The 27602-nt window shown below is 40.9% G+C and overlaps 1 protein-coding gene across 1 annotated transcript in view; it reads right to left on the bottom strand.

Annotated features, from left to right (window-relative positions):
• The window catches only part of LOC107593945 (agrin-like), a 299089-nt gene that overhangs the window by 164595 nt on the left and 106892 nt on the right, over nt 1-27602 (bottom strand). The window contains exon 4 of the mRNA XM_016283847.1: nt 9258-9296. Coding sequence (XP_016139333.1) covers nt 9258-9296 — 39 coding nt within the window. The remainder of the gene's footprint in view (nt 1-9257; nt 9297-27602) is intronic.

The following is a 27602-nucleotide window of genomic DNA, read 5'->3' on the forward strand; positions in this document are numbered from 1 at the left end:
ATTGAAGGGGCGACGTTCTCCACATCAACCTCCTCGGAGGAAGATAGGAGAAGCGCAGAGTCGGCTCTCCGGGGGGAAGTGGGGAAGTAGCGGGCTTCTGATCCCAGCGAGCGGGCAGTGGATCTGGCAGGTGAGGAAGAAGATAAGGACTCGCCCGTCTCCATTCCCTCCACCAGATCCAGCTGCGAACCGAACCCCACGAGTGCAGCTGCCGCTCCACCTCGGCAGGGCCAGCACCATGAGGAACGCTGGTGAAGACTCCCTCCTCAAAGAGAGCCTTCCGGGAGCGAAGCAAACGCAGTGGCAACTGCTCACAATGCAGAGACCTTCGCTGGAGAATGCTGCGCCCTGGAACACTGGCAGGGTTGGCAGAACGGTTTCCTGAGGGTGCTGAGAAGAGACGGACACCGTGCAATGCGGTGTACCCCGCTCTTCCCCAGTAGGGGCCGCACTCAGCAGTCCTGGGCATAAGTCTGTCAGGATTGCTTCGTCGAGGGCTTCCTCGACTGAAGCACGACCCTCAGAATGGGCTTCGCCTTAGACGCCCCCGACTTAGAGCGCCGCCATCCTCGGTCCCACTGCGGGGGAAGGCGAGACGCAACGCTCTGTTTTTGGACCCCCCTATATGAGGAGCTGGTACCCGGCTGGGGCTGCTCCCGCCCAGCAGCCCCCAGAGCTATAGAACGGCGAGGGAGAAACCGCTGGAATGCCGCCGCCTGTTTACGAGCCTCCTGGTATCTGTCGACGACGGAATTGACGGCGTTGCTAAACAGACCAGAAGGCGCAAGTGGGGCATCCATAAGGCAGACCCTGTCCTTCTCTTTCATGTCGGACAGGGTCAACCATAAATGCCTCTCCGCTGCCACTAGAGCTTCCATGGACCGCCCAATAGCACGGGCGGTCTCCTTGGTGGTGCGAAGAGCTAAATCAGCGGTTCTCCTTAGTTCTAAGATATCAGCTGCTTTAACTTGCTCGCCTTCATCTAGCTCTTTTAGCAGGTCGGCTTGGTACGCCTGTAACACTGACATAGTGTGCAGACACGCACCAACCTGACCCGCTGCTGAGTACCCCTTGCCCACCAGCGCTAAAGTGGTTCGCAGCTGCTTGGAGGGCAAGACCAGAGCCTTCAGAGACGATGCCACGCCGGGTGACAGATAGCTCGCAGGCGTCTGCTCTACCCGGGGCATCGCTCTGTAACCGCATTCACTCAACCCTGACACATTTCCATAGTACTCAGAGGCGGGGACGAATAAGCGGGCTGAGAATGGTTTCTTCCACGATCTCGACACCTCGGTGTGGAGATCGGGAAAAAATGGCAGGCTCCGGCGTGGAGGTAGTGACTTAGCCCGCAGAAAGCGTTCATCGAGTTTGCTTTTCTGCGGTTCAGCCTGTTTCTCTGCGGGTCACTCAATGTTCAGCTTGGCAACCGCACAAGTAACTACCTCTAATAGCTCCTCATATTGTGGGGATTGAAGGGGCGAATCCTCGACGTTCTCCACATCAACCTCCTCGGAGGAAGATAGGAGAAGCGCAGAGTCGGCTCTCCGGGGGGAAGTAGCCGCAGAACGGGCTTCTGATCCCAGCGAGCGGGCAGTGGATCTGGCAGGTGAGGAAGAAGATAAGGACTCGCCCGTCTCCATTCCCTCCACCAGATCCAGCTGCGAACCGAACCCCACGAGTGCAGCTGCCGCTCCACCTCGGCAGGGCCAGCACCATGAGGAACGCTGGTGAAGACTCCCTCCTCAAAGAGAGCCTTCCGGGAGCGAAGCAAACGCAGTGGCAACTGCTCACAATGCTCCCAAGCAGACCACGCACAAACTGTGTGTATCCCCGCTTGTGATGTAGCGTGGGTAGGGAGGAACACACAGTCTGTAACGCGATCTGCTTTCGCCCTTTTTTGTCTTTAGTTTAGACATCTTCTGCTGGAGATTATATTTTTGAATGCTTGTGCAACTTTTTTGGACAGACAACAATAAATAAGACTCACAGAACATAGATCGTGACCGACACACACAGAGAGCTTTGCTGAATGACAGAAAGCTAGCACCGGCTGCCCCTCACGTGCTTTTAAAGCTTCCTGGTCATGACGTCACCCGCCTCTGACGTCTCGCCCATCGATTCGACTGATTACACATATGATTCAGAGCTTGTTATCGCTGAAGGCGTTCCCCTAGCATTTTCCGACGCAGCTCGAGTTCCTGAAGGGGAACCACTTATCTGGGCGTGGTGTGGGATTCAACCACGATGCAGGCACGTATGTCTCCTGCTCGGATCGAGTCGATCCTCATATGGTCGATCCTCACCACAGTCGCGAGAGTAACAGAAGGCCGGTCACTCACTGTCAAGCAGTTCCAGACTGCTGGGTCTGATGGCAGCTGCGTCCAACGTGATAACTCTTGGCCTGCTGTACATGAGACCCCTACAGGGGTGGCTCAAGACCAAGGGGTTCTCCCCGAGGGGAAACCCGCTTCGCATGCTATAGGTCACGCGGAGGTGCCTACGTGCCTTAGACATGTGGAGGAAACCTTGGTTCTTGTCTCAGGGCCCGGTGCTGGGAGCTCCTTGTCGCCGCATAATGTTTGCGACGGACGCGTCCCTCACCAGTTGGGGTGCGGTCATGAGTGGAGCTGTGGAAGCTGTGGGTGTGGCCTCTGAGGAGGCACAACTCAAATTCCGGTCTCTCAACTGAGGTTGTTGAGACCATCCTCCATCCAGAGCTCCCTCTATGAGCAAATTGTAATTCTGCGGAGACCGCCGGCCCGACCCAGCTAACTGCCCGTTTGGTACAGTTCTGGTGTTCTTGCAGGCCTGTTTATCCGCAGGGTTGACCCACTCCACCCTAGAGGTCTTTGTGGCGGCTATTGCGACCTACCACGCCCCTCTCGGTGGCCATTCAGTGGGAAGACACCCTCTTCTTACATGTTTCCTCCGCGGTGCGCTGAGGCCGAGGCCTCAGGCCAGAGAAGCTTATGCTAAGTGGGGGATCAGGATGCTATTACATAGCCTCGAGTCCTCTGATCTCCCCTCTCCTTTGGGGGTCAAGGCTCACTCCTCCAGAAGTTGGCCTTCGGGATGGCGGGCACCGCCTACTTTAGCCACTCCTGGCTCACCTTTCTCTCGCCTTAGTTGTGCTCTTCCACACTAGGCAGGGATTTGCAAGTCTGGCAGCATGGGCATTCTCATTCCCAAAGCGTTTTCCGACGCAGCTCGAGTTCCTGAAGAGGAACGTCTCAGATTACGTATGTAACCATGGTTCCTCGAGGGAACGAGACGCTGCGTCTCGGTGCCATACTTCCGGCACCCCTGCCAGCGCTTGCTTCATTCCTGAAGCTGACGCCGGCTCCGCCGCACATGCTTTTATAGCTTCCTGGCCATGACGTCACCCGCCCGTGACGTCTCGCCCAGCTATTGGACTGACTTCACATGTGATTCAGAGCATGGACACAGAAGGCATTCCCAAAGCATTTTCCGACGCAGCATCTCGTTCCCTCGAGGAAACATACTGAGACGATATTACTGTTTGCTTATACACTACAGTATAATGGAATAACATCCATAAAATAATGATAAATGGTTTGAAGGATCTGTTACATAACTCAAGTCTTGAACAATTATACTGATAGAAAGAGAAGTCAAAGTTTGTGTAATAAAAACTGAAGTATGCAACATAATTGGTTTCATAATGAGACTAGAGAGCATTCTAATTTTAGCAGGTGCGATTAACAATTTAAAAAACAATAGGGATTGCCCTTGCATTACGGTCCTATCAAGTCGTTTCGCATTTCCTTGTAAGCCTGTCAACAACATCTGATCCCTGGATCTATGTGGCAAACGATCACATTAATCATACAACTCAGCATCTCAAGGTATTCCTGCCTCACTAATGCATCTGTGTATGCTTCAGAAATAGCAATCAATGTTTTATCATCATCCCAAATGCATTACTGCTATGCATTGTAATTATTATAATTAAATCCAAAACTACATCAGTAGACATCTTCCTCTCACAAAGACCTGATCTACTGAGTGCTTTAGCATTCATTATGCCACCGTTTTGGTTCATGTTACTATTCAAGGGAGCTACTAAAGCGCAGTGACTTGAATACACCTCTACAATGATTTGAATACACCCCTTCTTCGATTAAAATGTTTTACATTTTTGAATTAATAATAATTTTTATATGTTTTGGGGAAAGAGTTAGAAATATCAGGCTGATACAAATGTTCTGAGAATGAAATTTATATAAATAAATAAATAACATATAATACTTAAAAAATAATTTGTATATTAAATGATATATAACATTTTTTTTTAAATCAAGTCATTTATGATTTATGAATGGCATTTCTGAAGTATTTTTGTCTAACCATCAAGCAGAAAAAACTAAATCAGAGAGGACCCCTGCAGACTCTACTGCCTGTGTGTCAAGGTTTCTTAAAATATCAAATATCTTTTTAGGTTAGCTCAAGCTGTAAAATGTACACTCACATAAGGTGTATGGAAAATGTTACATTGAAAATTGTCTTTAAAATGGTATAAATGTTATTTAAAACCATATGAAAGCAACATGAATACAAAGAGTACATCTCTAAGAACTTTCAAAGTGTTTTTCTTTTCTTTATCATGGACACTCCTATATGTCATTGACCCAAATGCCAATTTGACTTGAACACAAAAGACTGTGAGTGTATATTTTCAATCTGAAGCCCAGGTAAAACCAGAGCCGTGACAAAACCTCACTGATGCGAATGTCAATATGAATTGCTTTCCTCACAATTCTGTGTAACAAACGGGCCACATCTTACATCTACTTTCTTACCCTCAGTGTGTAAACTTGCCATCTCTCCCCTCCAGAAATCAATAGCTTCCATTTCTGCGCTGTACACTGCTGTGTTGTGTCAAGAATATGTTAGACAGATTAATATCAAAACAAGCTTTGCCCACACCTCCCCGATTCCCCTCCATGACAAGCTCTTCTGTTTGTTGCTTATGCAAGCAAATGCTGATTCTACAGAACTACAAAGACAGCCGTTCTCGAGAATTTCTCGCAGTTGTATTTATGTTCAGACAGCACAGAGGGCAACAAAACTTCCAGGCATAATGTCAAACTTGAAAACTTTGGTGAGCGCTCGAGTTAGGTATAACATTTAATCCCCAGATGAATTTATGCAACATATTTGATATCTTGATACGCGCCGTTCTCTGCAAACCAAAAAAAAGTGGCGATGAACATGATTTTTCGGGCTCTTTTGTGTGAAATCCATGACATGAAAAGATTTAATTAAGATAAGAGACTGGTAATAATTAATTCTGCTTCCTTCTGTCAAGAACACAGCAATGGCTGAATAAATTACACAAGCCCTGCCTTTTATTTATTATAATTTCCCCTTTCGGAAGAAGCCGTTTGAGTTTTTCAAAGCTAAAGAAAGTTTGGCAGGGTCTCTGAAAGTAGTTCCACAGCTCGAACCCACATCACTGTGACAAACGCCGAACGGAAGGCTGCATTCAGATGGAGTGTATTCATTACCACATGTCTAGATGTGTAGGAGACAGCGAGGAGGGTTTGAATTACCATGTCCGCATCTCACCATCTCATTTCCAACATGACCCAAATTAAAGAGGGAATGCTAGGTGACCTATTGCTACAGGCGACATCTTCTCAAACCAGTCAAAAACATCTGATCTAATGGTTATAAACTACCCAACACAATCCAGTCATTGTTTCTTTGACTCCTTCTAAAAATAACATGAATACCCAGCCAAACCAAGGGCATTCCAAGTACAGAATCCCCTCAAGTTTATTGCTTGGCGCACACAACGTCGTAAGTGGGCTGGATAAAAAGAAACGAACATTTGTTTTATCGAAAGCAAGATGTTTTCCTCAAGCCAACTTTCTAAAACGCCACAGAGATAATTAACGGGACAAAGCTTTGCCAAATCTTACACTAATGACCTCTGTGTGGGCAACACGCCCCTGAGTTTGAGAATCTGGTAGTGTTCAGTTTGCCGCTCACATGCCGGCTTGAGCGGCTAAAACTCTGAAGGACATCCGCTTAAAGACATTGAACAAACGGCCTACAAAACGATCCTAATTAAAGGTTGCTTTGTCAGGTTTCAGCTAGTGATTAAACATCTTTTATTGAGTTGGAACGGGCAGATGCACATACAAATACGCTTCAAAAGTGGGGTGAAACTTCAATATGGATTGGTTTCTGTCATTTGAAGGGGAAAGACTTCAATTGTGCTTATAATAGCAGGATACTTGTGTGTCTATGATGTGATTCTGTTTAATTAAATATCTGTGGATAATTTGGTCTGGGAATGTCATTACGTCCTTGGAACGGGGGACATGTTTCCCCTCTCATGCTCATTTTCCTAATGCATAGGCTTTTATATAAGTACATCTCAGTCTTGTAACAAATTAACATGGCAATGAAGGATTGGGGATGGAAGTGTAATTGGACAACCAATCTCCCTTGACGCGTAATGGCCTCTGAAGACAGCGGCCGCGGGGCAGGGGATGAGATAGCCGGGAGGAGAGCTTTTCTATGGGCTTATGTAGGTCTGGCACATAAAGAACCGGCCGTCTGAGAACTCACACAACAATCGGAAATGTAATTAAGAGCTGGCTGCGGCTTTTAAACGCTCGGCTAGAGCGGAAACAAACAGGCAGGGAAGAAGAAACATCCATGTATCGAAAATGTGCGGTGTGATCAATAGCCCAAGGTTTGGAAAGCATCAAAGGGGGAATGGAGTTTTGCGACTTCACTCGGGCGCCTCACAATTTCTCTCAGAACTGCGGGTTTTCAAAGCAATCTCTAATGTCATTAAACTTCTATTAAAAAGCAGTTAGAAGTGTATACTGCCTCTATTTCTCTACGAGTCAGATGTATATATTTTAAGTAAAATTTTGTAATTTTGTAAATTTTGTATTGGTAATTCTCTTGGTAAGGAGTAAGGTTAATCAAATCATCAATCTGACATAATTACCCAGCAGTGCTGCATGGACAGCATTTCAAGGAGATAATAACTATTGTCTTGTAGTCTTGTAGATGCAGGGGAATAAAATCTTAAAGCCTGATTTTTAACACAAGCCTTTCCTCAAACGCTCAGACAGAACATGCTTTGAAGCAGGTGACTGGGCAATTATTGTGCAAATCGAACCTAGAACCAGCAGAGCCGTTTCTTCAAATGCATTTGTAATCTCAACAAAATTACTGATAAAAGTGTTTGTTAACAAAGTTTTTTGGTCAACAATTACAAAGATGAATTGTAATGCTAATTAAATGTGTTTAATTAAAACGTACTGTTGATGAAATCAGTAAGAAAAAAAGTTGCAAGATTAACTGTGCACTAACAAGTTTTTTGGGGGGGAAAAAAATCTAGAAAGAGCACGATTGTTTTTATATTAACCAAATCATAGTCAATAATGTCAGGCCCAGCAGAGCCGTTTCTTCAAATGCATTTGTAATCTCAACAAAATTACTGATAAAAGTGTTTGTTAACAAAGTTTTTTGGTCAACAATTACAAAGATGAATTGTAATGCTAATTAAATGTGTTTAATTAAAACGTACTGTTGTAAAATCAGTAAGAAAAAAAGTTGCAAGATTAACTGTGCACTAACAAGTTTTTTGGGGGGGGGAAAAATCTAGAAAGAGCACGATTGTTTTTATATTAACCAAATCATAGTCAATAATGTCAGGAATTGACCTGTCTGAGCTGAAGCTGAACAGTGAATGAATACTGGTGAACTGAAGTGCTTTACTAACAGATTAATTAACACACTTAAACACATCCTATATATGAGATTGATCAGATCTATACACACACAACACAAACAAAATGACAGGATATGGAGCAAATGCAGAACTTAAAATTCTGTGCTCTCTGTAACAAATTTAATAAATAAATGTTTCAAAATATATTTAGAATCACAATTCGTCTACATACATACACATATTATTATATTTATATTTGAATATTTGGCTTAATTTTGCATTTGTTTAATCTCGTCATCGTTGCTCAGTGTTTAAAATAAAATAAAATCATTAAAAATAGTTTTTGTTAATTGAAATATGCTGAAATAAAATAAAATATAAATATTAGATCAACTGAAACTTAAAAAAGCAATGTTGCCTTGTCAACTAACTGAAAAAAAGTTGAAGTTGAAGTATACTAAAATTAGACATAAAAAATGAAAAAAATTACAAAAGCCAAAATTACTAATACTAAAATAAATACTGAAAATATAAATATAAAAACTAATACAAAATACTACAAATTACTATAATAGTACATAATACTAAAATAACACTGGCAATGCTCTATTAAATTAAATCTAAAATTAAATGTCATAATCATTCTATAAAAAAATGACAATGAATATTGACTAAATTTAAAGAATATTTTCACCAATATACAAAAACCATAACTAAATCATAAAAATGTGTAAAAATGAACACAGAATTGCTCTCAGAGCATTATTACGGTTTGTTTGCTGCTCCTTTGGTCTTTCAGGTCTGCTTTGGTGCTAACAGCCACGCTGAAAACTTTCAAAATGTTTGCACGTGTGCAATGAAGTTAATTATACCACATGTAATTTCAGCACATTAATACCGACTACACCCACACACACCCAGCTATTTTGTTTGAGTATTTACGACGGTGTCCATAATGGAGCTCCCTCCAGCTCATAAAGAGAAGCATCTCCACTGCCAGCAGCTCAGGAGTAACCTCCAAAACCCATTTCATGTTGTCACATATAAATATTCATTAACAGAATGGGGAAACCAGCTGTTTCTCCCAATTAATCTGTGCAGAGATATGCCATTTGCCAATAAATTGTTGTTGTATAATTAATGACTCTCAGTGCATGGTGAGAACAAGAGAAACAATACCTCAATTAATATTGAGATTTATATTCATAAACATGGCAAAAGCAATCGGCTAATCAGCTTCAGTAATAAACGAAGCTGCGTCCCAGGGGGATGTGGGAAAACTTTAGCAGCATGCCGGAGAAGTCAGCCACCCTGCATCCCACCAGTCTAGATAAATCAAGATGTCAGGAGATTTCTACATCAAAGCAGATGTCCCTCCCTGCTTCTCGCTGACCATGTTAACAGGCTGCACACAAGCCGGTGGTGGGAAGCGACCAGGCGAGGATGCCCACTTCAAACAGCAAACGGGCCCGAGCTGAGATCATTATCTGGGCAGGTTGAAAACACTCTGGTCAGGGGGAATTCTTATGGGACTTACCATCAGGAGGAGGAGCCGGTGTGAAGTGAACAGGTTTATCTGCGAAGGAAGAAGAAAAGAGAGAGAGGCACATTAGTTAAAAGGAAGACATCCGGACAGTCCCAGGCGGTCATCAGTCGTTTCGAATGAGTTGGTGGACAGTGGACTCTTTCACAGAGATTAAATCTCAAAATGAATAGATTAAGAGAGATCAGTTGGAATATGAGATTCTGGGTTAAATACAACTTGAGCTCTATCTACAGCATCCGGGGCGTTGCATGCTGTCAAATTTGTTTGCAGTAATGCTCTTAGCCTACACCAGTGAAACAAATGTTTAAAATATAATAATTCAATATTATACACTACTGTTCAAAAGTTTTGAGTCAGTAAGATTTTTTTTTGGAAATAAATTAATACTTTTATTCAGAAAAGGCACATTAAATTGATCAAAAGTGACAGTAAAGACATTTATAATGTTATCTATAAAAAAAATCTATTTAAAATAGAAAATATAAATTTTTAACCTTCTACTGATCAAAGAATTCAAATATATATATAATGGTTTCTACAAAAATATTAAGGAACACAACTGTTTTCCACATTGATAATAATAAGAAATGTTTCTTGAGCAGCGAATCAGCATATTAGAATGATTTCTGAAGGATCATATGACACTGAAGACTGAAGTAATGGCTGCTGAAATTTTAAATTGTAATTATATTTTATAATATTGATGTTACTGTATTTTTTTATCAAACAAATTCAGCCTTTGTGGACATAAGATAATTAAAAACAAACAAAAAAAACAACATAAAACAATCTTACTAACCCCAAACTTTTGAACTAGTAAGACAGACTTGCTTTCACAGACTTTACATCAAGAAGCGACCCACAAAAATTGTTTATCATGTAAGACTAAAGCAAATGTTCTTGGTCAGACATTGAAATGACTTGTTGGACAGATGAATTCACACCAAAAAACACACACACACAAAAAAAGGTTGTTTTCTGGAGATACAGACATAACTGTCTTGTGATCTTGACAACAGAAGTTGTTTTCTCAAGATCTCAACTTAATTCTCTCATGATTTTGACATTTTATTAAAATCTCAGCTATGTTCTTCTGATTTTTTAAATAACAAAAGTTGCTTTCTATTGCTTTTTCTTGGCCATTTCTATGCTCATACTGCTGCAACATGGATGCGAAAATGTGAGTTTATTTCAGCAACTCATTGAAGCTGAAACGTTTTTATGCCTGTCAGTGATAAAGCACTTTACTGTCTAACTGTATGACATTCGTGAAGGAAGCTACAACTTTACTGTTTTAAACACTATAGACTCTGAACATGTGTTTTCATTTTCATTATGAGCCAATTCAAGGGAAATGAACATCTGCATGATAATATAATAATGTTTGAGAAATCAACACCAAAAAAAAAACAAAACTTTTTTCAAAATTACAGATCACAAGAAAACAACACAGAAAAACAATAATGCATGTCCCTTTAGGCCTTCTATACATACAGTGTGCACAAGCAACAAACGTCCACAAAAGACTGTGTGACGAGTGGGGGCGGGGCCGAGAGCCGTGGGAACGGAGCGAGGCCGGTGGAGGGATTGAGGATGAGCGACATCTGCACCACTCACCGGTCTCGAGTCCCATGGAGGAGCTCCGGAGGGATAAAAGGAGGAGTGACGACAGTGAAAGACGAGAGAGGACTAGGCCTGGACTTTATTTTGTGTTTTGGTTCTGTTTGTGTGCGACAGTCTTCCGCGAGGGGCTGTCGCACTATTTTGTGTTTGTTTATTTTATTCAAGTTTTCTTTGAGCGTTCGCCAGTTCCCGCCTCCTTCTTCCCGATCTACAAACGTTGTTACATTGGTGCCGAAACCTGGGAGGAAGGAGGGACATGCTGCCAGAGATCCCTCGCCGCTGTGGTGAGTCCGCGGTGCCATCGAGCATGGCGGAGCAGTCTGCCGCCATAGATGCTCGAGGCGGTGGGCTGGAGTGAGTTGCCGGGGTGGCGGACGAACTCACTGCCGGCCGCCTGGGCTGTGGAGGGACGGCTGCTGTCCGTGAGGGAGCAGAGGAGTCGCCGCTGTTCACCTGAGGCCGGAGCCTGCTGCCATCCGCCATGATGGGGAGGAGCAGGGAACGGGGGACTCCTGCCGGCTGCCCGAAGTGTCGGGCCATCCACCGAGGGCTTTCCAGTGCTGCCAACAGGCATCGCGGAAGAGTTTACCCAGCTGGTGGAGGGCCGAGTGGCAGTGTGTCTGGGAATTATTTTTTTCCTCTCTCCCCTCTCTCGTCTCTGTCTCTCCTCATCCTTCCGTCTCCTTTTCTCTCGCCTCGTCAGTCTGTCCTTACCCCCAGGTACGCCGCGGCCGCCGTGATCGGCTCCCCCGGAGGGGGGAGGGGGGGAGTAGAGCGCAGTCTCGGGAGTACCCCCCCGGCCTGCGAGGGGCGATGGGGGTATGGGACGAGTGGGGGCGGGGCCGAGAGCCGTGGGAACAGAGCGAGGCCGGTGGAGTAACTGGGTCTCGAGTCCCACGGAGGAGCTCCGGAGGGATAAAAGGAGGAGTGACGACAGTGAAAGACGAGAGAGGACCAGGCCTGGACTTTATTTTGTGTTTGTTTAATTTATTAAAGTTTTCTTTGAGCGTTTGCCGGTTCCCGCCTCCTTCTTTCCGTGACTACGAACTTTGTTACAGACTATTATAAAATAAGCTTTTTTCAAAAATGTTTTAACTGGTTTTATCCATTCAAAGAAAGTCAATGCAGTTCAATGCAATTGACTTTCATAGTAAGGATAAAACAACATTCAGACATTTTTCAAAATATTTTCTTTTGTGTTCCACAGAAGAAGAAAGTCATACAGGTTTGGAACGAAACAAGGGTGAGTAAATGATGACAGAATTTACATTTTTGGGTGAACTGTCACTTTTTAAGCTCTTACACTAATAAATGTAAAAAATATTCAGACTACAAAACCAGCCAAAAGTGTTGGGCTGAAACTCATTAAAATCAGCACTGACTGAAAACGAGAACTGCCACAGAAGTTGGAAGCGACCCTACTCAGTCTAACTTTCCTCCAAACCGAAGTGATTTTGAAAACACTGAACTCGTGTACCTTATTACTCTTGACAGAACCGGCGTTTCAACAACATGCGTGTGAAGCCATCTAGCTAAAGTGCAGCTACTACACCCTGCTTCTGCAAGAGGGAATAACCAATGCCACAAAACTATCACATCAATCGCCCAGCCAGCCGGTTGCACTTACACACACACACTCCCACACACATACACACTCCCACACAGAGGGCCGGAGCTGGAATCTCTGCTCCCCTCTTCACCAGCACCCCCAAATGCCAGGATAGAGTTTAATTTTAGGCTCACTTCAAATTGCTTGTCAACAACTGAGCGAAAGGAAGATTGGAGAGCCAGCACTGGAGAGAGGAAGAGAGAGAGACAGAAAAACAGAGGTGTGAGGGAACGAGAAAGCGAGAGAGAGAGGGGGGGGGACGGCTTGCTGTGCTTCTCTCCTTGAATAATGAAGTGTCTGTTGAACTGGTCCGAGAGTCAATCATGATAGTTACATTGTTTCACCCTCCAGGAAACCTCACTAAGCTGAGGGTGAATAACACACACACAGATGTGTATCCCAGAGATAAAATATATACTGCTCACACACTGTAATGCATAACCCTGTGACTCCTCCAAGCACAGCTCGACTTTCTTTTATGTCCAGTGGCAGTAGAGGACAAAACAACTGTCTGTACTGGTCTGAGGGGAACGTTCATTTCACATGTAAATGATACACGGCTGAGAAATTCAACACAAGGTTCACCTCAAGCACATTTGCTTTACTTAAAGAGATAGTTAATCTGAAAATGAAAATTGTGTCATCTCTATCCATTATTACATTATTGTAAAGCTGTAAGCTTCTTACAGATTCTTCTGTGGATCACACATTAAGATATTTATGTCGCAGTGTCTTAGTTCATACAATGAAAATCAAAAGAAAATTTTTTTTAACCAATATTGCAATTTCAAACATGCGATTAATAATTTTTTTGATAAATTGGCATGACAAGACAGATACAGTCAGCCATTTGTGGCCACAAATAGACCTCAACATGAACTGTCAGGCAGGCTATCATTTCTGTGCATATACGTATGCCAGCCATATGTTTTCATTCAGTGTCTGTCATCCTCTTTTCCTTTCTGTTTTATTATCTAGTTTGCAGATGTGCATGTAAAGGCTGATGGATTTGGTTGTGGAGCTGAGCAGCTCTAGCCCTGTGTGGCCTCTCTTCTCTGTGCCTGCTAAATGAAAATGGAAATGACTAACCTTTGGTCTGTATCCCACTCCAACAAGCTTTCAAAAGCTACGATGCACCTCTCCATGTTAATGGTACTCCTTTCACTCCGTCTCGTTTTTTTACTCTTCTTTGAGGAGCAGGGATGGAGTGCTCTAACTGAGTTTATGTTTAAATCTAATGGAATCTGTCTGGATTAAATCGATTTTGCGACATGGTCGGCTTATAAATGAACCTCACACTCAGACTCCTTTATTGAGGGATGGAGAGGGCACATTTTTAGAATTTCATGAAGGGCCTTTTTCGGTCTTTTAATATAGATCTAATGTAGAGGCACCGTGGATCTCTTTAAGTGAGGGCATAGGTAGGATTATGATAAATGAGATAAGTAATGGTTTACAGAGGGTGCATAGGGCTGAATGCTCTCTTTTTGCTCCCTCTTACTGTTTTCTCCTTTCTAGGGCCTTTCTTTCAAAAATATCGAACATATTCCTATCTAAAAAGGTATAAATTATTGTTTCTATACAGAACAAAGTCACATATATTCTTCTATGTAACTATTTAACAATCTACTGTTAATATCTACTCATATGGCATGAGGGCCTACAAAAGGGCCTCAAAAAAATGAAGTTGTCTGTAGTGTAATTTCACATGACATCTTACAAACTTAATGCTGGAGAACGGCCAAAGACAGCCACTGAACTCAAGTGTAAACAAACCATATACATATACTGTATGTGTGTGTGTGTGTGTTTGTGTGTGACAAGCTCTGTACAAGCTTCCTGTTAAAAAGTCATCTAAATTTCAATATCATTAAGAATTTAATGAGACATCAGCACTGATGCACAGCGAGACCATTTTCTAACCAATTAAACTTCTTTCTGTAGCAGAGCGTACCAACAAAATCTTACAAAAGCTCCAAAATCATACTTAGAGTCTTAGATATTGCATTTCTATGTAACTGAGAATTCACAGAATAAGAAAACCTGGGATGCAATGGTGCAAAAAGGCAGATAAAAAAAGGACAGAGATAGTAATACATCTAAAACAGGAAAAGAGCAGCGTTACCTGCTGCTTCCTGTCATCAAAGCGCATTGTGACATGCTCTAGAGCTCACGTTTCTTCTCCAATTTTTTCTTTGTAAGCACAGTGCCAAAACTATCTGGCAACACACACCAGCTGGCGGGGCACCCTTAGACACCAAAGCGTTTGCAGATTCACTCAAGCAGATACAGTAAGCACTGACGCTAATGCCAAGCTTTCACATCCAAAGGCATTTAGTCTGCCCCCTTTATCCCACTGTGCAGTCTAAATACCACTACTTCAGGGATGACAGAATGCCACGAGCAGTGTTTTTAGACACAAGCACTCAAGCACTTTGTAGGATGAGGACAGTTTATCTGTCATCCTTAATAATTTCATTGTCAGGCAGGGGATCGAAGCCAACGCATTAGGGATTAGTTTTTGATTGCCATCCATCCTTATTGAACCATCCATCCGTCAAAGTGTCTCCCCTCTGCCTCAGTGCGCATCACTGTAAGAAAACTCTACAGAGCACACAAGGGATCTGTATTCTGTAACTTATCAAGCCACAAAAACTCTACGGGATCATGCACAAACACAAACACACAAACACATAGATATATATACATACGCTGCATGTCATGTTTCACTAACTGTGACCTACAGTTATTGAGGAAGAGGAGTACAGCAAAGCCGAGCGTGGAAGTGGCCAGCAGTATGAGACAGATGTTGCAAGGAATCATGAAGTACCGCACGACCAGCGACACTTTGTGCTGGTACATGCGGTCCCGCTCCGGGGGCGGCGTGGGGTACTGACAACTGGTCATACTCCACTCCGTGCCTTCCCTAAAGTACGCCAAGTCTGCAAACGTTCCAAACAGACTCAGAGAAGAAGGATAAACAAAAGAAATCCAAAAATGGCTTCAGCTTAAACTCCAGTGGTGCTTCTTATCGCAGTTCCCTCCTGGAAAACGTAGACAAATACTTTCTCCAGTCTCCAAGCAATGCATTTTGTTCCCAAATTACAGCCACATTGGAAGGGTACTAGTCCTACAATCCCCAACCCTTCGGCAATCCTTCCATTTCTTTCCCAAGCACAGGGGTGGTTTGTCATGAAAGGTTAGAGTGTGATTTATTTTGAGTGTATTTGACAAAAACTCCACTGGACCCCTGGCCTAGACTGGAAACACGGACAAGCGAGTGCAAACAATCCCCGCTGCACTTTGTTGTTTAAATCCACAAGCAAAGAACTCCTCGGCTTGGTGAATTAGTAATGAATTGGCTCTTGATTTGTCTTAAGGGGTGCTTGTCATTTTTTATGGCACAATGAATTCCCTTCCTTCAAGACGTGCTGCCACCTGTCTGTGCCTGACAGCAGCATGAAGATGCCAGGCTGCTCTTGTTGTGGCATGTGTCAGGATGCACTGCGGGTGTGGCTAGGCATCATTCTAGCCGTCTGTCAAGGGAAACGCTCAGTTGCCCACAAGCTGGAATTGGAGTCATTAGCCTCTTTCACACACATAAACACACAAACTTTTGGAGAGTGACCCCTTCCCAAATCCTCCAGAGAACTGCAACACTAGGCTTGTCTTCGGTCATAAAAGTCAAAACTTTTCCCCCCCTGCCCTAGGCTGAATCTCCTGAATGAATGAATAAGTAGCCCACAGAGGGTCAGCAGCTGTCTTCGGCAAGCTCGACCATATGCCCCGCAGAGAAGCAGGGTCTTTTTTTCTCAACCTTCCTATCCGTCAACACTGGTCCTCTATGGCAACCTCCCCTCTTTTTCGTTAAGCACTCTGGATGAACCGTACAGTCAAAAGTTGTGGTGTCTGGTGAGTACTCTTTACCCAGATGCTCCTGTCAGCGTAGAGGCACGTTCCTTGATCCGGAAACAAGATACGAGGAACAGCTGAGATTGCCACGGTACGCGCAAAGCAAACTAGACAACTGCTTTGGACAGTGCTGTTATAGTCCTATTTAGTAGATAACTCCTGACACAAGGCAATCTCCTGTTGTGGACTCCAAGTTGTTTGTCGCTCTGGAAAGTGGCTCTTCCATTCTCATTTCTTTTCATTGGAGTCAGAAGCTATTTAGAGCTCTTTCTCTCTCTGTTTAGCTCTCTCAAGCATCCATTCCTCTTCTGGTGTTCCTCCTCGTGTCCTGGGCTTAAATTCGCTCCAGCTGATCCTCAGAGGAAGTGTTCACTGCCAGCCAAAACATATACTCTGATCACTGCTATTCATATCAGAAAATCCCCCAGGCAGCAGGTACACTGTCAGCGCAAGCTTGCGTCCAGCCAGCGCTTCTCAGCCAAAGAGCCAGAGAGCGGCACGCACAAATGAGTGGAGCCTGAGAGGAAAAAAGCAGGAAAAAAGAAAACAAACTGGCTGATGACAGTTAGTCCACCTCTCCGTTACGTTAAACAATGCACAGAGCGTGTTTTCTGCATCCTTACAGCACGGACGCTCATGACTCCCTCTCTCTGCCTCAAATGAAGGAGAAGACAGTGAGAGGGGGAGTGGATGAGGGGCTGTCTCTAACAAAGGGTTGGGAGGGGTGAGAAGGGGGAGGCAGTGAAGGAGGGAGGGGGAAACCGAGAATAAATGCTTTTGGGAATACTTGGGAGTGTTTTAAAGGGGAGGGGGAGCTGGAACGACACCGAAAACACAAAAGGGCAATTGGACCAAAAACATGTCAAAGCCTTTTGAGTTCATAGTGATTTAAAGGAGAGGGTTGTCAACAATTGCACTAAATTGTAATTGCAAACATTGTGGTTTAAATGGAAAAGGGAAAAAAAAATTAGTAAAACAGAATCTGACAGATTTGTTCTTGGTTTTGAGAAATTCTTTATGAGCTATTAAGGAAAATAGACAATTTCTAATGCAAAAACTGAAGTAAAGTAGATGATTTAAAATATATATATATATATATACTTATATATTTATATACACAGACACACACACATAGATGATAGACAGACAGATAGATAAAGAATAACAGTAATCAAAAAACGCAGAGCCAGACTGATTCAGATGGTTCTGAAAATTAAATTGCAGCAACAGGCAAAAAAAAAAAGAAAATAAAAAAGATTAATCTTCTCGTGACACCAAGCCATGCTTTTATTTCTGTCACACTGTGAAAAATAAAAGCAAAAATGAATATTCAGTAGAAGTGAAAATGAATTTACTGGCAAAAGATCAGTGGAAAATGTGTTTTTAATCCATAGCATTATTTCACTAAGTTTCTCGCCTATGAATGTTTATTTTATGCTCTAAGCCACATAATGAGGTCAACAGCACAGAGAGCTAATGCTTCTTTTTAAAACCCACCACCTTCAATACTGACTGGCATATACACAATGGATGTTCATCTTCACAAAGAAGCCAGTACATATTATCAATTATTTATACGCTCTGTTTCTTAACCCACCCATTGCTGGATATTTGTCATGCATACACACACACACACACACACACACACACATTTTTACAAGGTTATACTCAGTTCCGCATCAGGGGTCGTTTATCTCTTTGAAAACAGCCTATTCGACTTTAGGGGGCCCGTGGAATCGAGCCCCTGATGTACATAGCAGAAAACACGGGGTCAGCCGGGCCTCCAGCACAGGGCTCTAGGTTAACTCACCAGCTGTGGTGTTGCACCCCTAAACAACACCCACACTCCTCTCCTCGAGGGCCATTAATCTCCCTTCAGACTGACACGTAGACTAAGGAATGCATTTAGCAAAGACAACTGGGCATCTACTGACATTCATGCAGGCTACAATGAACTGAAACCCCCATCAAATAATAAGGAGACAGAAGAGGGCGCCACATCCGGTCGATTCTACACACCCTCTGTCATGACTCGAATAAGACCTAATTTGACTTCAAAGCGCTCTGTAATGCATCTTTAATGTGCATGCTATCTCAGAAGGTTAACATCTCTCTCAGTGTGCTCTCTCAGCTGGCAGCTTCCATTAAGAAACAACCACAAACTCTCTGCACTTCCCGCACTTTCATGACGAGCAGCCTCAAGGCTTTTTATCGACTTCTGCTTGTTCCTTGTGCCATGTATCTGGTATGACGCATGTGTGCTCATTTCAGGATTGAAGGGATAGGAGTATAAGCATAGAGTGGTACTTCATGCATTTTAAAAGAGTGGTTGGTTATTAAAGTGGAAAATAAAAGAAATTCACTTTCATGTGTTTTCAGTGAAATTTCAGATTCTGGTTTTTGCCAGAGAACAAAATACGTCCATCCATTCCCTCTAAACATCTATCTATCTATCTATCTATCTATCTATCTATCTATCTATCTATCTATCTGTCCGTCCGTCCGTCCGTCCATCCATCCATCCATCCATCCATCCATCTGTTCCTTTAAATACCAATCTCCTTGCCCATACATTTACCTGTCCATCCAACTATCCTTCTATTCATCCACTCATTTATCTATTCAAACATCCATCTATCCACCTATCCAAACATTCAAATCTATTCCATTCAAATATCCATCCCTCTACCCATCCACTTACCAATCCATCCATCCATCCGTCCATCAGCAAAACTATCTTAAGGTGACACCCCAGTGAAGAGGACCAACATCAAATGTCTTTCCCATTTCATTGGTCTTTTCATCAATGTTTCAACAATGTTTTAACCAAAGGAGAAACAGTTACCTCCAACCCTTATAATAATTTTTTGACATGGAGATTCCTTCACAGCAGCTGGCTGAAATATCTTATGTCTTAAAAATCTGTCACGAAAAATAGACGCGAGACAGCGCAGGAGATAAAGAGGGAAGTGGAGACCGCCAACAGACTATGAGTGAGAATTGACCTAACTGCACCTCCGGCCAGATCTGCTCTGGTTTCCTACAGCTGGGAGTTCCTTATGCCACCACGCTGTCATATGGCTCGCAATAATAGAAAGCAACGCCACCCCACCAAAAAATTTTTAAAAAGTGGGAAAGTGGGGACTTTTCCTTCGTGCTGTCTGCTGGAGTGCCGTTGTAACTGTAACAGAGACATTACCCATGGGAAATGACATCAGCGTAATTTAACGTGAGAACACATCTGCCAACTGGCCTGCTGCTCGGTGAGGCACACCGCCTGTCGACAATGCATTCAGGTGTGAGCTATCACACAGATGAAGCTGTTCGTTCAATATCTACAGTCAATTTCTACAGACTCGGCTACCCAAAAACCATATGGTGAGATTCCAATCTTAATTTCCACTGAATGGTAATCAATCTAGTAGTTTTGTTGTTAGCAACTCAATTTTTGAGATTCCTTCTCATATGGTTGTTCTTGGTTTCCTACAGCCCATGGGCTTCATCTGACAGATGTCCAAATCAAATCACTGTCAATCTGCCAGATTCAAACTGTCCATTTTGCTGCTCTGCTATAACTGATCATAATCCAAACAAGTCTGAGGAAACAGATGGATAGTTATTGTTCAAAGCTTATGTTTGCCTCAACTGCAGTTTAATACTACCTTGATGAAAACGACAGCAATTAATGCTGGGCAATACAACAGGCTATACCTTGCGACTGTGGGAATGTGTCAACTAGCTGACATTTTACTATAATATCATTTTATAATTGCTTATTCATTATAACTATGGCTTATTCAGTAATATTCATAATCTTTTACTGTTTTGAAACATGTATTTAACTTAACTTGTGTGTAATAAAAAGCCTTTGACACTAATGCTATTATCATTCATTTATTATGAACAGCCTAACCTTTTGGTTTATGTCATAAAATAAAGTAAAATTTAATAAATTAAAAATAGGGATGCTCCTTTATTAAAATTCTGGCTGATACCAGTCAATTAGTATTTTAATTGCTGATAATCAATTAAATGGCCAACATTATAATTCAATACTAATTTGTCTAAATAAATTAAAATAATTTTTAATAAATTTAAACAAACTTATGCATCACAATCCTATAAAGTATGAATACTTTATAAGTATGAATACCTACAGTATGAAAAATGTTTTGCTAAAAATACATTTAACTGTTTTTATGATGTTTTAAGACCGTTCTTTTATTTGAATAATTCAAAAGGAGTTCTGCTTCATAAATGTGATTTTCAAATCTGATCTTTATCTGTTAGCACAGTGCAAGAGCCTGTTCCACTCTAGTTCACTGCTATCTACATAGTAGAGGTCACTGAAGAGGTCTCTCTATCTCTCTGTCTATTGTGTGTATGTGAGTATGTGCCTGTGTGTCCTCGGTGCAATCCACTAAAGACCACAGCAGATAAAACACAATTACCCTAATCCTTCTTTCCTTACTCAGTCCTCACCCTAATACCTATTAGTCGATGTGTGCTCAGCACACGGCCGTATGGCGTACATCACATATTGATTTTGGTTGAGGATACCCACCTCCACTCAGGTTAAGTGCTTTAGGACTGATGAAAACCACCATCACATAAATCCCACTTTCTCCCATATATCAAGGAAAGAGTGAATAAATCATTTTATTCCTCAGATGTTTCTCTTTCATTGCTCAGGAAAGTTAATTAGGTTCTTTAGATATGTTGTCTAGTGATGCACAATATATAAATTCCATAATGGATACTGGTGGATTTGGTTTATCGGTATCAGCCAATAATGCATATTTATTTGTGCATGTCCCTTATTTTTACATTTAGATTACCTTTGCCATCATTTAACACTTGCTTAAAGGGATAGTTCACCCAAAAATGAAAAATCTGTCATCATTTACTCACCCTCGAAGTTGTTCCAGACATATATATGAGTTTCTTTTGTCTGTTACACACAAAAGAAGAATATTTTGAATAATGTAACCAAATAGTTGACAGTAGCCACTGAGCTACATAGAATGGAAAAAAATATATAATGGAAGTCAATGGCTACTGACATTCTTCAAAATATCTTCTATTGTGTTCAGCAGAAGAAAGAAAGTCAATACAGTCTTGGAACAAGTGTTGGGCGTGTAAATGATAACAGAATTTTCATTTTTGGATGGTCTATCCCTTTAAAGTTAAGCTTTAAAAATACTAATAATTTAATAATAAAGTACAATGGAATCTTTAAAGAGAAAGAAATTAGACCACTGTAGAATATAATAGAATAGAATAGAACAGATCATTTCTCCAACTGACAAGAAATTACAAGTTATAATTGAAATTTCAGACTCTGATATCCTGCAAATCTGAACACAGTTTGAGACATCGTTGAAATCTCTTCCCAAACTCCGGAAAAGACAATTATTTAGAGATTATTTAGCTCCTTTTCTCATGAGAAAAATCTGAGAAACATCCTGAAGCCAGTTAGCACCCCATTTAATCTCACTACTATCTAGGAGAACAACTGAGATATTAAAGAGATCTACCATCACATGTATATCCATATTGCCAAACCACTTCCCTCCCCACCACGAAACCACCTGCCTAAGCAAAGATGGGCATGCAAGGACGATTCTTCTCCCACAGCTGGATATTCAGCTCTGGGTGGAGCGAGCTCATTACCCTCCCACTCAGACTGCTCCTCACTCCGGGACCAAGCTGTTGAACACAGGCAGGAGTGCAGCTGCCCCGGGCTGAGAGCTGAGTCTCTGGGAACGGGCCAGCCACTGCGTACTAATGGAGAAGAACTAACCAGCAACAGCATTTACAGCCACTCATTCATCAGCATGCTGTTTTCCCCTCTCATCATGGTAACTACAATAATGATTGCAGCATGCTCCAGCTCCCCACTCTTTATTCGTTCTTTATTTCCCACGATGCTTTCTTTAATGGTCCTTATGGGGACAATTGAGCTGGAACCGTGGTGGGGTTCTTTGAAGGGCTGCTGAAGCAATGTTCCAAAACAGAGACTGCACGACCAGCAGCGAGTGACTGTTTTTTAGAGACTTGCTTGACTTTGGCTGTGTTTGACACCTGGCTTCATGGGAGCTGGCATCCATGACAGACAGGGGCTGTGTGATTGAACTTGCAGGTAATGCAGGTGGCAGCAGCAGCTGTGGAACTAAACTTGAGGACTATGGCAAGCTTGGTCCAAATAGAGCAACATACAGCAGTGCTTCTCAACTGGATATGCTAAGGATGATCTAATAAACAACAATTAAAAAACTATGCAAGTTCATTTAAATAATTAAAGTATCTAAAAATACATTTTAAATAATTAAAATACTTAAAAATCCAATATCTGCCCATATGTATATCCAATGAGAACTGATAAGATTATTTAGGGATGCCATTGCAAAAACCAGTAAGATTATAATTATTATGTTATAAGGTCTATAACTGACAAATGCCAAATACTATACTATACTATACTATTTTGTCAAAATAAATAAAAACCATAATAAATGAAAATATATATATATATAAATATGCAAGTTCATTAAAATATTTAAAAAATTTTGGAAATGTTTAAAATATTTAAAAATCCAATATCTGCCCATATGTATATCCAATGAGAACTGATAAGATTATTTAGGGATGCCATTGCAAAAACCAGTAAGATTATAATTATTATGTTATAAGGTCTATAACTGACAAATGCCAAATACTATACTATACTATACTATTTTGTCAAAATAAATAAAAACCATAATAAATGAAAATATATATATATATAAATATGCAAGTTCATTAAAATATTTAAAAAATTTTGGAAATGTTTAAAATATTTAAAAATCCAATATCTGCCAAACGATATCTGCTAAAATATAAAAATCAATACTATTTCTTCTATATATATACATAAACAATTTTAAAAAGTATGCCAGTCAACTAATTGTTAAAATGTTAATTTTTTTAAAATAATTAAAATGTTTAAAATTCCAATTTTGACCAATAAGTACATCCAATATACAGTAGTATTGATATAGCATGCATATAGTAATATTTGTATTTATTTATATAGTAACAACAACAACAACAACAATAATAATAATTATTATTATTATTATTATTATCATTATTTATAAACTTCATGGTTCTAAATATTGTGATAAAAAAACACTCCAATTGGTAAAGAACTCCATTGGCATTAGTTTTTCCCCTGCTGAATAGACTTTAGATGCACCAGAAGCACTCGCCTACATTGCTCTCTAGAGAACAGATGACCACTTCTGCAGCTACAAAACTTGCAAGATTCAAGATCAACTAATTGTTAAAATGTTAATTTTTTAAAAATAATTAAAATGTTTAAAATTCCAATTTTGACCAATAAGTACATCCAATATACAGTAGTATTGATATAGCATGCATATAGTAATATTTGTATTTATTTATATAGTAACAACAACAACAACAACAACAATAATAATAATTATTATTATTATTATTATTATCATTATTTATAAACTTCATGGTTCTAAATATTGTGATAAAAAAACACTCCAATTGGTAAAGAACTCCATTGGCATTAGTTTTTCCCCTGCTGAATAGACTTTAGATGCACCAGAAGCACTCGCCTACATTGCTCTCTAGAGAACAGATGACCACTTCTGCAGCTACAAAACTTGCAAGATTCAAGATAAGCAATGGTTGTTACTAAATAAAAAGATGCACTTTGCGTTTAAATGCCGTTAAGTAGTTCAATGCATGAAAAAAATAATGACATGCTGTTCTGAGCTTGTCTCCACAAGAGCACCTTCACCAACATCTGCCTGGTGTGCAGTTTCATCACGGAAACTTCTGGTGCAGCTCCGCAGCCCATTTATCTGCAAATCTACGCTTGAGACAATGCTTGTTTTCAGTTCATCCTCCACTATCAATAGCGGCACAGATTCGCCTCACACAATTAACCTTTGCAGAATAGAGGCCAAATTCAGCCTGTTTTCCATCTACCTATAAATTAAGCAGAGGTGGAGAGGATGCAGTGATTGGATGACATGCAGAGCATCCCATTTTAAAAGAGCAAACACAATGGAGGACCAAATGGAAATCGTTTCACATACAGTATAGACAAAACCCAGCTGCTCCTGAGCATATTCCAATGAATTAACCACTGCAAAGCAGCAAGTGCTCGGGGACCAAAGGGAGTGGTTCTTCAACCCATCTGGACATCTTTTTTATCCTTCTACAGCTTATTATGATTGCTATTACCACACACACACACACACACACACACACTAAAATGGGATGCTCTGCATGTCATCCAATCACTGCATCCTCTCCACCTCTGCTTAATTTATAGGTAGATGGAAAACAGGCTGAATTTGGCCTCTATTCTGCAAAGGTTAATTGTGTGAGGCGAATCTGTGCCGCTATTGATAGTGGAGGATGAACTGAAAACAAGCATTGTCTCAAGCGTAGATTTGCAGATAAATGGGCTGCGGAGCTGCACCAGAAGTTTCCGTGATGAAACTGCACACCAGGCAGATGTTGGTGAAGGTGCTCTTGTGGAGACAAGCTCAGAACAGCATGTCATTATTTTTTTCATGCATTGAACTACTTAACGGCATTTAAACGCAAAGTGCATCTTTTTATTTAGTAACAACCATTGCTTATCTTGAATCTTGCAAGTTTTGTAGCTGCAGAAGTGGTCATCTGTTCTCTAGAGAGCAATGTAGGCGAGTGCTTCTGGTGCATCTAAAGTCTATTCAGCAGGGGAAAAACTAATGCCAATGGAGTTCTTTACCAATTGGAGTGTTTTTTTATCACAATATTTAGAACCATGACGTTTATAAATAATGATAATAATAATAATAATAATAATTATTATTATTATTATCATTATTTATAAACGTCATGGTTCTAAATATTGTGATAAAAAAACACTCCAATTGGTAAAGAACTCCATTGGCATTAGTTTTTCCCCTGCTGAATAGACTTTAGATGCACCAGAAGCACTCGCCTACATTGCTCTCTAGAGAACAGATGACCACTTCTGCAGCTACAAAACTTGCAAGATTCAAGATAAGCAATGGTTGTTACTAAATAAAAAGATGCACTTTGCGTTTAAATGCCGTTAAGTAGTTCAATGCATGAAAAAAATAATGACATGCTGTTCTGAGCTTGTCTCCACAAGAGCACCTTCACCAACATCTGCCTGGTGTGCAGTTTCATCACGGAAACTTCTGGTGCAGCTCCGCAGCCCATTTATCTGCAAATCTACGCTTGAGACAATGCTTGTTTTCAGTTCATCCTCCACTATCAATAGCGGCACAGATTCGCCTCACACAATTAACCTTTGCAGAATAGAGGCCAAATTCAGCCTGTTTTCCATCTACCTATAAATTAAGCAGAGGTGGAGAGGATGCAGTGATTGGATGACATGCAGAGCATCCCATTTTAAAAGAGCAAACACAATGGAGGACCAAATGGAAATCGTTTCACATACAGTATAGACAAAACCCAGCTGCTCCTGAGCATATTCCAATGAATTAACCACTGCAAAGCAGCAAGTGCTCGGGGACCAAAGGGAGTGGTTCTTCAACCCATCTGGACATCTTTTTTATCCTTCTACAGCTTATTATGATTGCCATTACCACACACACACACACACACACACACACGAACACCCACACACAAACCCTACCAATGGGCAATCTGTTCTCAAAAGCATTTACAATATTTCAGAAAGTTTTGGGCAGTGGTGTATAAAGTACCTGAAAGCCATACTCAAGTAAAAGTACAGATTTCTTACCAGAAAATGACTTTGGTAGAAATTGAAGTCACCGTTTAGAATATTACTTGAGTAAAAGTCTTAAAGTATGTGATATTTTTTGTACTTAAGTACAAAAAGTATTTTTAAAATCTTAAACGTACTTAAGTATGTAAAGTAAATGCAAATGCAAATGCAAAATGGAAAAGAAGCAAACAAATATATATATAAAAAAATGTTCATACAGCTTGAGTAGCAAGATTGTGTTCAGTTTTATCTCTTTCTTCCATTTTGTATTTTTGGGTAAGAACAAGAAGCACTTCATCTGGTACTTAGTGTCTTTCATTCCAACATAAGAAAACATTTCTGGAATCCGCATCTGAAATAGCATTTAGATGTATTTTACACAGTTTATGTATCTCAGAGGGGACATGGATGCATTTAAACTGCAGTTACAGATGCATAAATAGGCCTAATGTTTTGTTTTTAACATAAAACTTTGAATACTGATATTTGAAATAATTTAAAACATGGAAAAATAGTCGAAATGTGAAATTAAAACCGCCAGTAGGTGTCAGAAAGTGACTGTTAATGAGTGAGTCACTGAGATTCAACCGATTCATTCAAACGACTGATTCATTCAGAAACAAAGCATTTGATGTTAATGAGTGAATCACTGAATCATTTATTCAACCGATTTGTTCAAAAAGCTGATTCATTCAATAAGTAAACACCGTCCATTGCTCAGAGACGCAAAACCGCTGTGATCTTTGTTTGGAACTATTTTCGTTGGCAAAATTGAGCAAATGTAAGTCAATTATTGCTTTACTGAACTTGTATAAAATGATGATTAAATGTGTTCATGCTGATATCTGCAGAAAAACTGTACTCTTTGTGTGATATTAAGTTAACTATATTAAATTATAATAATCAGATATATAATATATAATATTATATATCATATAAAAATAAAAAGCATGCAGAAGCATTTTTGCCATCTACAATTTAGAATGCCTTGAATTTTGAGTTTTAATAGACTAATAAATCAGCGTGCGTGCACGCTCTGTGTGATTTGGTGATATAGCCTACTTGCTAATGTCAGATCGCACATCATTACAACAACACTTACCATATTATCGCAGACGAATATCTCACACCCCAGCCTCGCCTTGAGTGGAAAATGAATCATCCGCGATTGTGCACGCACTTGTTTGCACATGAGCAAAAGTGTTTGTAGGAGTCTACCACTGATTCGTCAAACCTGCTTTCCTGCAGTCCGTGTTCTTCTGAATATTTTGTAGTAAGTAATGAATATGCTTCGGGGAAATGTATCGGAGTAAAAGTATACATTTTAATTAGGAAATGTAGTGGAGTAAAAGTTGACTGAAATATAAAAACTCAAGTACAGTACAGATACTCCCAAAAAATA

Source organism: Sinocyclocheilus grahami, unplaced genomic scaffold, assembly GCF_001515645.1.
Source record: "Sinocyclocheilus grahami isolate Dianchi unplaced genomic scaffold, SAMN03320097.WGS_v1.1 scaffold177.1, whole genome shotgun sequence".
Lineage (NCBI taxonomy): Eukaryota > Metazoa > Chordata > Actinopteri > Cypriniformes > Cyprinidae > Sinocyclocheilus > Sinocyclocheilus grahami.